Source organism: Antedon mediterranea, chromosome 7 (assembly GCF_964355755.1).
Source record: "Antedon mediterranea chromosome 7, ecAntMedi1.1, whole genome shotgun sequence".
NCBI lineage: Eukaryota > Metazoa > Echinodermata > Crinoidea > Comatulida > Antedonidae > Antedon > Antedon mediterranea.
The window spans coordinates 20,395,771-20,409,880 of NC_092676.1; the positions used below are offsets into that span (position 1 = coordinate 20,395,771).

The following is a 14,110-nucleotide window of genomic DNA, read 5'->3' on the forward strand; positions in this document are numbered from 1 at the left end:
GTGCCTATATATGGATAATGATGTCATATCACTTACTAGTACCATATTTGTTCATACCACTACCATATATGGGCACATCCCACTTGAGAGCTAAGAGGCTCAGTTTGAAAGCAAACACTTGTTTCCCATCCTGTAAATACAACAGATGGAGACTAGCTGTCACAGCAATTATAATTCAGAAATATGTCAATATACTGAGTAAACCTGCATGATATTATTAATCTGTACAATAGACCTACAGTATTTTTAAAACTGTTCTGAGCCAATATTTCTTAAGTACAATTAAAGTGGTAGGTAGGCAATATCATCAAATACTTAGTCTACATATTAGGATTAATAATCCATATATTGGGATTTTTAATCAACATAGTAGGATTGAAAATCCACATATTGAGAATAATAATCAACATATTGGGATTAATAATCAACATATTGGGATTAATAATTCACATATTGGGAATAATAATCCACATATTGAGATTAATAATCCACATTTTGGGATTAATAACCCACATATTGGGATTAATAATCCACATATAGGGATTAATAATCCACATTGATATTAATACCTAAAGTAGCTTCTAGCTGGAAAAGTGGAAACATGGTGAACATGTGACCAAATTGACATGTTTTTTTTAAATCATATTCTGCTATTTTATTAGCTCTTTCACTGATTGTAGATTTCAATCAGAAAATAGATTGTAATGAGAAAATCTGTTCAAAAGCCATTATAATAATACTGCTTGAAAGGCAGCAAACTTTCTGAGAAAACTCGTTTTCAATCTAGTTGCTTGCAGTGCTGTATTATTTAATTTCATAATAACAATATGATTTCAAGTTTATTTATATACATTTTAAAGTTTTAATAGTAGCTTTGATGAGTGACCTCTTTTCTAATCTTATAACAAAAGATCATAGTTTGAATAGAGATACCTATGTATGGTATTTAAAACGTTACACCACTCCTATTCTATACAAAATTTGTGCCATAAAATCTCCATATTTGTACATGTCCATAAATTATTACCACTGTAGTGTACCATCAGTTTTTAACAATTTATGCATGATTTGGAATTGTTAATAAGAAATAAGTTAATTCAAGATCATTTAAAATTTATGACCGAAATTGATCCTGAAATGTATCCTGATTGTTTAATCTGACTGGTGGTTGTAACGGCTATCATTAGCAATCGTAATGTAAGACTTGATTACAGTATCAGTGTTCATGCCCTTTTAATTATACAAATAGTTATCTTGTAAAGACATTCGTCATACTTCATGCTGTCACTTTATAGGGTTTTAATTTGTGAGAGCCACAACCTTTATTAGCAGCATTACTATGAAAACACTTATTTTATAAAGAACAATCTAGAATTAAAGATAGCAAACATAAGAAATAATAATAATAAGTTGTTAGAGTTGCAACCTTTATTTGCAGCATTACTAATAATGAAAACACTTATTTTATAAAGAACAATCTAGAATTAAAGATAGCAAACATAAGAAATAATAATAATAATTTGTTAGAGTTGCAACCTTTGTCAGCAGCATAGCTTACTAAATAACAATGAAAACACATTTAAAAAATCTAAAATTAAAGATACTGTAGCAAACATAAGAAATATAGAAACAACATATTTTTTTAAACTGCATGTCGCTTTATAGGATTTTAATTTGTTAGAGTTGCAACCTTTGTCAGTAGCATAGCATTACTAACTACTGATATGAAAACACATATTTTATAAAGAACAATTCTGAATTAAATATAGCAAACGCAAACAAATACATAAAAAACATACTTTGGTTATTATTACTGTTTAGACAAAGCTAAAGAACATTTTATTTTGTAGTTACTACAATTGACCCATTTGAAAAGCATGTACAAATCATGGATTACTGTAAGTTCTTCAGAGCCTGGGGTGAAATTGACTCATAAAGGGTACATTTCGTTCAAAACAGTTTACTGTTTTGAACGCTGATTGAAATGCATTGTCAGAAATCAGTAAATTTCTTCATGGGTAGACATATTTGATTTGCAGCTAGGATTCATTTACAGTGGTTTGCCATACCTTGCAGAGAGACCATAAACCGTTAAATACACTTCTACTGTCTGTAGTTGTTGAAATAGATTAAATTTCATACTGCAGCCTATTGAAACGTATCCTTCCTATTGTGTATTGTTAATTGAATAACGATATTAGCTCCAAATTAGTGAAAGTCCAACATAAGGAAGTGTGTGATTGTGGGGACAATGATATCTAATTGGTTACAGATGCATTGAGCGTCAACAGTCCAACCTATGAGCAATTATCGTGTGATATTGTATCAGTTCTCTATAAATTAATAGCAACTGTGTTCATCAGAATCATACCATTATAAGGGTATTGCTAAACACCGCAAACCCCGCAAACCCCCGCAAACCTCCAAAAAAACATAGCAAACCCCATCGAACCAACATAAAAGTGATTGAATCATGTAGTGTACAACCCACTGGGTATATCAATGTAAAAAAAATAATACATTTTTACTGTTAACTAATTATTTTTAAAGTGATTGAATCATGTAGTGTACAACCCACTGGGTATATCCATGTAAAAAAAATAATACATTTTTACTGTTAACTAGTTATTTTTAGGGTCAAACATCATTTTTTGGTCAAAAATGATTGCTAATTTTTAACCAAAAAATGATGTTTTATCCCCAAAAATAAGTAGTTAACAGTAGAAATTTAATAATTTATATACCCAGTGGGTCGTACACTACATTATTCAATCACTTTTATGTTGGTTCGGTGGGGTTTGCTATGGTTTTTTGGAGGTTTGCGGGGTTTACCAATCAATTTTGACCAAAAAATGATGTTTTACCCCAAAAATAAGTTGTTAACAGTAGAAATTTAATATTTTTTTTACATTGATATACCCAGTGGGTTGTACACTACATGATTCAATCACTTTTATGTTGGTTCGGTGGGGTTTGCTATGTTTTTTTGGAGGTTTGCGGGGGTTTGCGGTGTTTAGCAATACCCCCATTATAACAGTTTTTTTAAACTCTGTAAGCTAAAAGCTTTGCGGTACTGTACAGTACATAATTGATAATAATAGTCTTATTCGTGCCAAGCTTACCTGGATAAATTAACAATAGCTCATGCTCTCCAGAGAGAGGATTAGATACGAAAGCTTAAAGTTCCTAGGATACTCCTGGACCATAATGGACTAGTCCACAACCTCATTAGTATGGGATGTGGAGCTGGGTAGGGGTGGTGGGAACTATAAACATTCCAATTTTATATAAACTAAAAGATATTTCCGGAAATGAGTTTCATGTAAAAAAAAATAAAAAATTACTATTTATAAATAAAATGTAAAGTAAACTTTATAATCAAACTACTATGTTGTGTTTTTTTAAATGTATACAGACTTTAAATAAGAAAAAATATTCATAGAAAATAATGTACTTTCTGTGGTTTGACAAACAATTGGCTAATTCATGAGTTTCTTTGAAATTGATGATGTCACAGAAATGGCATTGGTTGTGACATTCACTTGATTACATAAGCCATATAGTACACCATATTATCTTGCACAATTCAATTGATTGCCCAGTGTGTATTTCATTATTTAAGCTCTGTCCACTCCAAACTTGTTTTACAAAAAAGTGTGATGTGCCCAAATATGGTAGTGATATACCCAAATATGGTAGTGATTGATCACCATTTAATGGGCAAGGCACATCACATTATTTAACCACATAATAAAGTTTGATAGTGTAGACAGAGCTTTAGACCCTACAGTAGTATTTATTTATTGTGACATTGACTTGGTTACATAAGCCATACTGTACACCATATTATTCTTCACAATTCAATTGATTGCCCAGTGTGTATTTCATTACACCTTACTTAGACCCTACTGTAGTATTTATTTATTGTGACATTGACTTGGTTACATAAGCCATACTGTACACCATATTATTCTTCACAATTCAATTGATTGCCCAGTGTGTATTTCATTACACCTTACTTAGACCCTACTGTAGTATTTATTTATTGTGACATTGACTTGGTTACATAAGCCATACTGTACACCATATTATTCTTCACAATTCAATTGATTGCCCAGTGTGTATTTCATTACACCTTACTTAGACCCTACTGTAGTATTTATTTATTGTGACATTGACTTGGTTACATAAGCCATACTGTACACCATATTATTCCTCACAATTCAATTGATTGCCCGGTGTGTATTTCATTACACCTTACTTAGACCCTACTGTAGTATTTATTTATTGTGACATTGACTTGGTTAACACCATATTATTCTTCACAATTCAATTGATTGCCCAGTGTGTATTTCATTACACCTTACTTAGACCCTACTGTAGTATTTATTTATTGTGACATTGACTTGGTTACATATTAGCCATACTGTACACCATATTATTCTTCACAATTCAATTGATTGCCCAGTATGTATTTCATTAAACCTTTACTTAGGCCCTACTGTAATATTTATTTATTTTATACAGTATTATACAGTATTAACAATCTAAAAAACAAGTTGAATATTTTCACTTAGAAATATTATACTATACTTGACACAAGATTTTAAACAAATTGAATTCTTCTGTATGAAACTTAGTACATGACTGAGTATAATCCCAGGGGTGCTGGGTATCTAATTTGGGAAAAATTATTGGGTTGTTTATACAGTTACTCAGATGGTATTAACAATGGAATTGATCAAACTTTTATGTCGGAATTTAGCATAAATTTAATAGGTGGTGGGATTTAATACTTGAGCATGGGATTATAATCGGTCAGGTCATATATATTACACTTTACATATAAATTAAAATACTAAACTGATTGGTTTTGATTGGATAAAAACACAATGAATGAATATAAAGAGCACAATAGAAGGATAAATTACAATATGTACAGCTTGTGGAATGTTGCTCTCTTATTGGCTAATATCAGTTGAACCCCTCCTCATCAAGAAAGGGTAGGGAGACCTTATTACAACCTTATTACATTGTAATTAATATTGCTTTAGATTTTTTATTGTAATGTAAGTATCACACAGAGAGAAAATGGTTCTCATGTACAGAGTAAATTTGAAACTGAAATTATGTTTTAGGCTCTGTCTACACAATCAAACTAGTCTACAGAAAAACTGTCATGTGCCCAAATATGGTAGTGATCTACCTAAATATGGTAGTGATATGACATTATTCTGTCAATATATGGGCACATTACATTTATTCGTCACATAAAGTTTGATAGTGTACAGTAGACAGAGCTTTATGCTGTGCAATAAGAACCCTTAATTGCGTATTATAATATTTATATCTCACTTTGATATTCTCTAGGATATTTCAGAGGCATTTGCCTGAATCATCTCAAGTTCTAGAATTATTTATGTTGTGGTGTTATTGCAAGCAGTCATCTATTATTATAATAATATTACTGAGAACATTTTTGCTACAGTAGTGTACTGTAGCATAGCCAAATGTTAGTTAGCCAAAAACGCAATAGGAAACTTCTCCAAATACACAGGATGATCAGCAATTATTCATCATCATCATGATCATCATCTTCATCACAATCATCATCTTCATCATGATCATCTTCATCATTATCTTCATCATCTTCATTTTCATCTTTATCATCATCTTCGTCTTCATCGTATCTTCATCATCATCAGTCATCATCTTCTTCTTCATCATCATCATCATCATTTCTTTACCATAAATCTTCACATCACCCTTTTGCCATCCTCTTTCAGATTTTTTTTTTTTTATCTTCATAGGATAAATTTCAAACAGCAGTGTGTTCTGTTTTGCAACACTCCTCCCTTTGATGCACCAATTATGGAAGGCCCACGTTACATGGGGTACACAGCTGAACAAGTTGCTACCAAGATGGCAGAGGTTTGTATTTTATCCAAGGGTTTATTTATAGATTAACTAGAGAGGGAACTGGCAGGTCCGGCTAGGTCTCCATAAATTACCGCTGTATATCTGTTCAAAAATTAGAATTGAAATAACTAATTTATTAGAAAATTTCTTCAACTTTAGCATTGATATGGTCAACACATTTCAACTGCGTCATAGTGGTGTGTGACTACAAACGGATGTGCCTGATTGTTAAGCGTGTTGCAGCCCAATTTGTGGTCCCTCTCCATGGTGAATCACTGTGATTAATTTGAATTCACTTTCTAGTTAATTATATACAAACTCTTTGTATTTTGTACATTTCTGTTTTGCTATATATGTGTCTATGCAATGAAAGTAACATAAAGACCTATGATGTCATGATTACCTTTAACCTATATCCAGTGATTAATTTACTGAAGTTCCTAAAGGAAATAGTATTTGAATGAGCTATTGAATTGTTATCAGTGTTCGCAATTAACAGGTGGGAAGTCACGACTGTATCGATTCTGTATTCACTTGTTTAAGGTCACACGCAAATGAAATTTACCAAAACGTCAGGAATGTTTTTACAGTTTATAGGCTTTTCACATGATGAATAATTTTCTGACTGAAAGTATGACAAAGGATTGTTTTAAAAAGATTGTTTTAATGTAGTTTATATTTACTGTATTTGCTACAGCCAAATTGTTTGGGAACATTGCCATAGTGGTGATATGCGTTTTGATTCGAGTTCTAGCTATTTAGATGTCCTGGGATTATAAACATGTTGGTGTTTTTATGTACCGTATGTACGGTAATAGTTAAAAGTATTAAAGGAAACCACTGCAAACTGCCCTATTACATATGTGTAGGTTCAAGCCACATTCAATGTACAGTACAGGACAGCCAACTTTTATTCTTGGACAAGTGAATATCTCACAGATACTTGTACTGGGACAAATGGGAAAAAATGCTTGTGAACCTGATCTTTTAGTAGCTCTGAATATCTGCTGACCATAAATTAACCTTTACAGTAGGAATGTAGACAGTTTAATAAGAGTATTACATTCATTCACTTAACCTTTCACCTTTATTATAGCGTGGAGTAAACTTGTCTGTTGTCAGCCCTCGGAAGTTGTATCCCTTGCAACGTTTATTTGAACGAGCCTTAGGCGATGTCCAGATGACGTCGGTGAAAGACTATTCAGTTGATCCTCACCATTTGGTGCTATTACAAGGATTTCAGTTAAAAGGTAAAGATTTATATCATAATATGGATTATTTCTCATGATAAATAATCTAGCAGTTATCCCTATATATTCTGACGTGGAGGGGCTAACCACAGCATTTACCAAGGATAAGCAGTAGGAATATTAGCATACCATCAAGGGACATGGGAAAGCTTGTAATGGTAACTAACACCAGTACAAGCTTTGTGTGAGATTATTGATCATGGAGTTGAATCTTGGCATTTATATCATTTGATCTAATATTCATTGTAAAGCTTTGTCTACACTATCAAACTTTATGTAACAACAAAATGTGATTTGCCCATATATGGACATGATGATGTCATATCATTACCATATCTGGGCATATCACTACCATATTTGGGCACATCACACTTTTGTTGTCAAGCTAGTTTGATAGCATCGACAAAGCTTTAAATGCATGTAGCAATGCTGACTTCATTTGCTGGTAATATTAACTAATGGATTGTGTGCTAAATGCTTGTCTTTACCATCTGTGAATGTAAAATGAGAATTGTACAAAAGTATTATATATCATTGCTAATCATCTTTGCCTCCAGCTTTAAAGCCTTTCCAAAGTATAAACCTTACTTCCACTACCTACTGTAGCTCACGTCTGTAGTAGCCATGTTTTTGTATATTTGTTTTTACCTCTAAGGGAAACAAATTATCATAAGCTAGGCTAGTTTGGCCACATATTTAATACCACTTTTGGGTGGGGAAAGGTGTTCATTCAAACTATAATTTTCTCCAATTGGTACAACTAAAAAAAACCAGGAATGGAATTACCCATCCTACTCGGGAGATGCTTATTTTACACACTTGGCAGTATCTAGTTTGTTTTTAATGGTATTTTTTTAACAGTTTAAATTTTTTTTGTGGAAATTCTCAAGTCTATCTCGTTTTTAGCTTACCTGGATAAACCGACATGGGCCTATTCTCTCCGAGAAGAGAGTTGGGATGTTCCCACTTGAGGGCAGGGTCCATGGAATGAACCATTATCTGACAGAGGTGTTTCATAAATTGTTTATATATATATTCGAGTTGTAGCTCTCTTTTCGGACAGAATAGGCCAATGTTGGTTTATCCATGTAAGCCAGCACTTATAGACAACCCAACACCACTTTTGGTTTGTGTATGTTTTTATATAATGGTTGATTCCAACAGAGCAATCATCAACCATTGCTATGGATACAACAAGTGCTCCTGTAGCTAAAGTGTCTCCATTGAATGGAACTCCAGCAAACAGCGTTTCCACCGCTTCAAGCTTCTCAAAGCCCTCTCCAACATCTACAGGTTCGACAACTTTCATTTTATGTTTATTACTTAGCTTATTTACCATATTTCTTTTGACTGGCCAAAATGCAGTGATATAACTACAAAAAAAACTTAGTTTAGTGGAATGATCTTTGGAGGTTTAAGTGACTTCTATAAGGTGCTAATTAAACATCAATCTCTAACCCCATGCACAAATAGCTGTTTAGTAATCCTTAATAATACACAACTTTGTCTAATTATGATGGTACCTTTTGAATGGGTGCGAATTAGTTTAAATTTGGTTACTAGACCCACCCTTTCAATTCAATTCAATTCAAAATTATTTAATCATCCCACACGGGGCAATTCAAATAAAAAGGTCTGGATTAAAATGATCTTACAAAATATACAAAATATTGATAGGAGAGATTATGCTGATTAAATTGGGTTAAAGACCTTTAACTTGACCACACCCATCTCTAACCAGTATCTACTTCCATGCACAAATAGCTGTGTATTATTCCTTAATAATATAAAACTTTTTCCAAATATGATGGTATATCTACCACCAACAAAACACCCTTTGAATGGGTGCGAATAAGTTAGATTTGGTTACTAGACCCACCCTTTAAATAGTGATACAGGAATGCAAGTACAGTAGTTTCTTTAATAGGATGCTGATTAAGTTAAAGATCTTTATCTTTATGCTAGGTGATCACACCCACCTCCAACCACTAACTAATTCCATGCAAACACAACTTTGAAATACTATTACTATAACATCATAGATATGTGCCTAGCATAACCTTATGGTATATAAAAATTATTATAGAGATTGGTTGACCAAACAAAATCAATAAGCTGTTTAATCAAATGGGGGAATTGGGGAATTAATGTGTTTGACTGTTTTAATGTTTGTTATCATTTGCATGTTGTTGCATGTTCTGTGTCTTGTCTTTGCATGATTACAATATCTTTGGGATTTCCTCGGGATTTCCTCAAAATTATTCCTTAATTATTGTATTTTGTAAAGTATTGACATTGATGTTATTGCATAATGGTTGAATCAATTTCCTAACAGTAACACATCCTATTATTAGGACTGTGTAATTACCAGCCTATAATTTGTGCATATAGCCTGAAATGGAGAGAGACAAGTTCTTGTGAAAGGTTATGCATAAAGATAAAAATAAATCTTAAAAGTAAAGTACTTAAATGTTTAATGACTGACATTAGGTCATCATTATTATTATTATTATTTTTATCATTAAGGCCAATTTACACAGATGAGCAGTAACAGTAAGCGGAAAACCATGTAGCTTGTCCCACATAGAATCTGTATCTATCCTTAATGGAAACCACCTGCCTACTCCACGTTTTGTGTAAATGGTCATAAGAAATAGCATTGATTTATATTTTTATTACTGTATTACTGCTTGTCTGTGTAAATTGGCCTTTATTAATTATACTGTTGTTATTAAGCATTATATTTAAATAAATAGGTAATGTTTTGAGTTTTATTTACAGGCGTAAGTGGTGGAGCACAGGTTCTGAGTCCAAGACCTACAGGGGGGCATATTGGTATTGGCTCACCCTCAACGCAAGGTTCAGTGGCAAGTGGATTCAAGGTGCCAGTTAAAAATACAAACACTGGTACTTATAATTCATTATTTATCATCATTCCCTTCCACACCATCACCAGTTTTGATTTTCGTAATTTTTTAATTCGTGACAACGCAACACTGTAAGCACAATGGAAGTGAGTTGACTAATCGCAAAGTTTGAATGAGCCATCGTGTTGTGATTGGTCAAATAACTTACGGCACGCTTGGGGGAATTAAGTGCACAACTGAAGCATTATACTCTGAGATTATTCTCACTACAGTTTACTATAGTGGAGCTGTAGCTTGGTGGTTAACGTGCTTGCCTTCCAATCCCAAGGTTCGGAGTTGTAACTCTTTCAACTTCACTCCGTAGGCCTCAAATGATAATGATAAATTATTAAAATAGTGATCGCTGATGGATGCGTATGAAATTAAAAAAATTAATTTATTAATTTTTAAGTATTTTTATATTTCAGGAATATCAAACACAAACAACAAGCTGCAGTTTCCACAGGGAAATATGCAGATAAAGACAAACAACCAGCCAAAAGTAGCCATTGCCAAAGTACAACCACAACAGATACAGCAGAGTCCAGCCAGTATGACAACATCCACCACACAATATAACACCTTCCAAACGCAACCAACACAGCAGCGTATGATGAATAGTCAAGTGTCTACGGCGAGTCCGATGACTAGTAATCCAATGGCAAATTCTAATAGTATGGGCATTTCAAGTATGGCAACTTCTTCAATAGTCAACTCCGGTATGGCTAATTCCGGTATGGCCAATTCCGGTATGGCCAATTCCGGTATGGCCAATTCCGGTATGGCCAATTCCGGTATGACAAATTCCGTTATGACAAATTCCGGTATGCCTAATTCCGGTATGCCTAATTCCGGTATGGCTAATTCTGGTATAACAAATTCCGGTATGACAAGTTCTGTTATGACAAGTTCTGGTATGTCCAGTTCCGGTATGGCAAATTCCGGTATGGCAAATTCCGGTATGACAAATTCTGGTATAGCTAACACTGGTATGAATAATCTGACTATGGCTAGCCAAGGTATAACAAACAATCCAGGTATGAACAATTCTGCAATGATGATGAACAGGCCAGCAGGTAATCAGAACATGGCCCAAGCCAGGCCAAATGTCGTAAGCACAAAGGGAGTAGCAAGTATGCAAATGTCAAACCCTATGGACGTTATGGTCAACAGGCCTAGGCTTGCCGTTCAACCGAACCAACTGACTAATGTAAGTAAGGTGAATGCTGTAAGGGCTGGTATTGCTCAATTGAGAGCTAAAAGATTACAGCAGCAACAACAACAGCAGCAGCAGCAACAACAAAATGCACCTAATATGGCCTTCAAAACAAACCCAGCAATTCCACAACCAAAGTCACTGCCTGGTCCAACAGCTGCGGCGTCAGTACCACAACCAAATGTTACCATCAAACCACCATTTGACGTAAGTTTTTATTTCAGCAAAAATTATTTCATGAATTTGACTAGACTTGTATATCTTAGATATCCTAATTGCTATGCATGTTAAATTGGATTTTTAATTGAAAGCTGCACCTAGACAACATATTGGGTATGCTTTCATTGTTTTCGATGAATCTTAATTCTGTATCTATATTTTGTCCACTAGACTAACACTGTGGGAATGCCAAGTGTACCACCGGCAGCTCAGCAGGCTGCAGACGCCGCTCTTATCACAGCTCGTACACAAGCAATTGACTGGCAGAACAGGCGTAAGTTGCTAATACACCATGTCATGATAGATAATTTTAGAGATACGTAAAATATCTCTATTTCTCTACAATGACAAAAATGTTCTAAATTGACTATTTTTGGCAATGTTCTTTAAGTTGTATTCACACACAAGAATTAATCATGCATAGAACAGAGTTAAGCCTACATATCCAAGTTTCAACTGACTTAAATGCTTGTGTGATCAGTTAACTCTCTTATACCTCTGTGTCGTTAACTCTGATGTACCTCCGATATAACTCTTAATAGGTTTCAGAGAATCACCTTTGTAACCTTAATTCCAACATATTTCAAAATTATAGAAATACCTTCAACTCAATTACAATGAGGATATATCAATTGTAATTATTTGTGTTTAATGCAAGAATAAGATAAACCACATCTGATAGACTACATTTTATATCTAATAGACTGCATTTTAACTTCGATAGACTGTATTTTAACTGCTATATAGAAAAGAATAAGTTCATGAATAAATAAATATGCCAGTAACATATTGATTGATGGAAGAATGTCCTGTATTATGTAATTTATATTTTTTATATTTTTTTTCAGCTCCAACAAACACACCGCCTAACATACCAACACCAAATTTTACGATGAACCCAAGTCCACAACAGCCGACACCAAACATGCAACAACAAGTACAGATACAAAGACAGCAAGCAGCAATGGCACCGAAGATGCAAGGGAACATAAGACAACAGATGACCAATGCGATTGCACCAAACACAATTATACCAAACCAAATGTCACAGACTCAAATGGCACAAAAACCAAATCTGGTACAAAACAAACATTGGTCCCACTAATAATAAGTAACATAAAGAAATTAGAAATATTTAACAGTGCTTGGAATTGTTTGCTGCTATTAGTAATAATAATAATAATAATAATAATAATAACAACTTTATTTAAAAACGAATGCAACACTTGAATCACCATATTGGTGTTTTTCACAAGGCCGTTACTTACTACAGTAATTACTTTCAGCTGTATTTTATTCTAATAATATTTTATGGAGCACATGATTCTAAGCCTTAACTGTATACCCCGACATATACAGTTGATGACATGGTCCCCTTGTTACCAAATTAATCTGCACATGCAGTAGTTATGGCAAGAACCTTATTTCCAACAAAAAACGAATTTTAAAACCGATTACAGTATTTAAAGATAATGAAGAAAAATTGTGTATTTAAAGTCCTAGTTTTGTTTTGACAATAACAATAATTTTTTTGGAAGAAAATTCTTTAATATGCAAATTGATTTAGTTTCCTTTTATCAAGAGTCTGTTCAGCTGTTTTCTACAACAGTTACAATTAAAAATATTGACTTTCATTATTAAAATGTTTTTGCAGAGAATGCCATTGGGGAGACATATTTGGCAAGGTGTTTTGGAATGGAATGAGGTAAGAAAAACTGTTATGAATTTTAATATTTTGATATGATGTTAAGATCTGTCTACACCAGCAAACTTCATGTGACAAAAAAAATGTGATGTGCCCATATATGAACATGATGATGTCATATCACTACCATATTTGATCATATACTATATTTGGGCACATTAAATTTGTTTTTTGTCAAACTAGTTTGATAGTGTAGACAGACCTTTAGAAAGAGTTTTGTAAATTCCCTGTTTAAATAAGTACTTCCTTAAAGGTCATCAACAGCCTGGCTTCTCATTAACGCTAGTACAGTAGGTACCTTAAGGATTGTAATGTAATTTTATTAACTGTAATTTTGTATTGTTTTATTCGTTAGCGTTCTAAAAGTTGTCAAGGTCAAGATACAAAGATTACAAGGTCACTGAACTGTAGCGTTACAACTCAAGATGAATCGGTTAAAATGAATAACTGGCCAACAAAGTTGGTTATGCAGATAATTCCACCAAATATACTTGTAAGTGTTTGTTAAGGTTTGGCTTATTTAATTTGGACTATACAGCTTTCATTTATTCAATTATGTGAAGGTCCGCTCGTAGATTGATACTTAGAGGTCTGTCTACGCTATCCAAAATTGTGTGATGTGCCCAAATATGGTAATGATATGATGTCAACAACAAAATGTGATGTGCCCATGTATGATGATTTCATATAACTACCATATTTGGGCACATCACATTTTTTTGTCAAACTAGTTTAATAGTGAGCTTAAACCTGTAAATATATATGTGTTTTTCCACTAGAATTCGCTGAAGCCTCTCATTCAATCTTCCAAACAAGTTCTGTTCACATTTCCAACTGACAATGATCCTGAAGCGCTGAGTTCACTCAACCGTGTCATGCCTACTGGATTTGTAAG

At 33.5% G+C, this 14,110-nt stretch overlaps 1 protein-coding gene across 4 annotated transcripts in view; it reads left to right on the plus strand.

Moving 5' to 3' along the window:
* The window catches only part of LOC140055264 (uncharacterized), a 34,764-nt gene that overhangs the window by 12,041 nt on the left and 8,613 nt on the right, over positions 1-14,110 (plus strand). For 3 of the 4 annotated variants that reach the window (XM_072100554.1, XM_072100557.1, XM_072100556.1), the window contains 10 exons: positions 5,811-5,931; positions 7,016-7,169; positions 8,334-8,462; positions 9,951-10,076; positions 10,504-11,498; positions 11,682-11,784; positions 12,359-12,588; positions 13,165-13,215; positions 13,571-13,708; positions 13,995-14,105. In XM_072100554.1, the coding sequence (XP_071956655.1) occupies positions 5,811-5,931; positions 7,016-7,169; positions 8,334-8,462; positions 9,951-10,076; positions 10,504-11,498; positions 11,682-11,784; positions 12,359-12,588; positions 13,165-13,215; positions 13,571-13,708; positions 13,995-14,105 (2,158 nt within the window). The remainder of the gene's footprint in view (positions 1-5,810; positions 5,932-7,015; positions 7,170-8,333; positions 8,463-9,950; positions 10,077-10,503; positions 11,499-11,681; positions 11,785-12,358; positions 12,589-13,164; positions 13,216-13,570; positions 13,709-13,994; positions 14,106-14,110) is intronic. The other variant, XM_072100555.1, reaches the window with a different exon arrangement.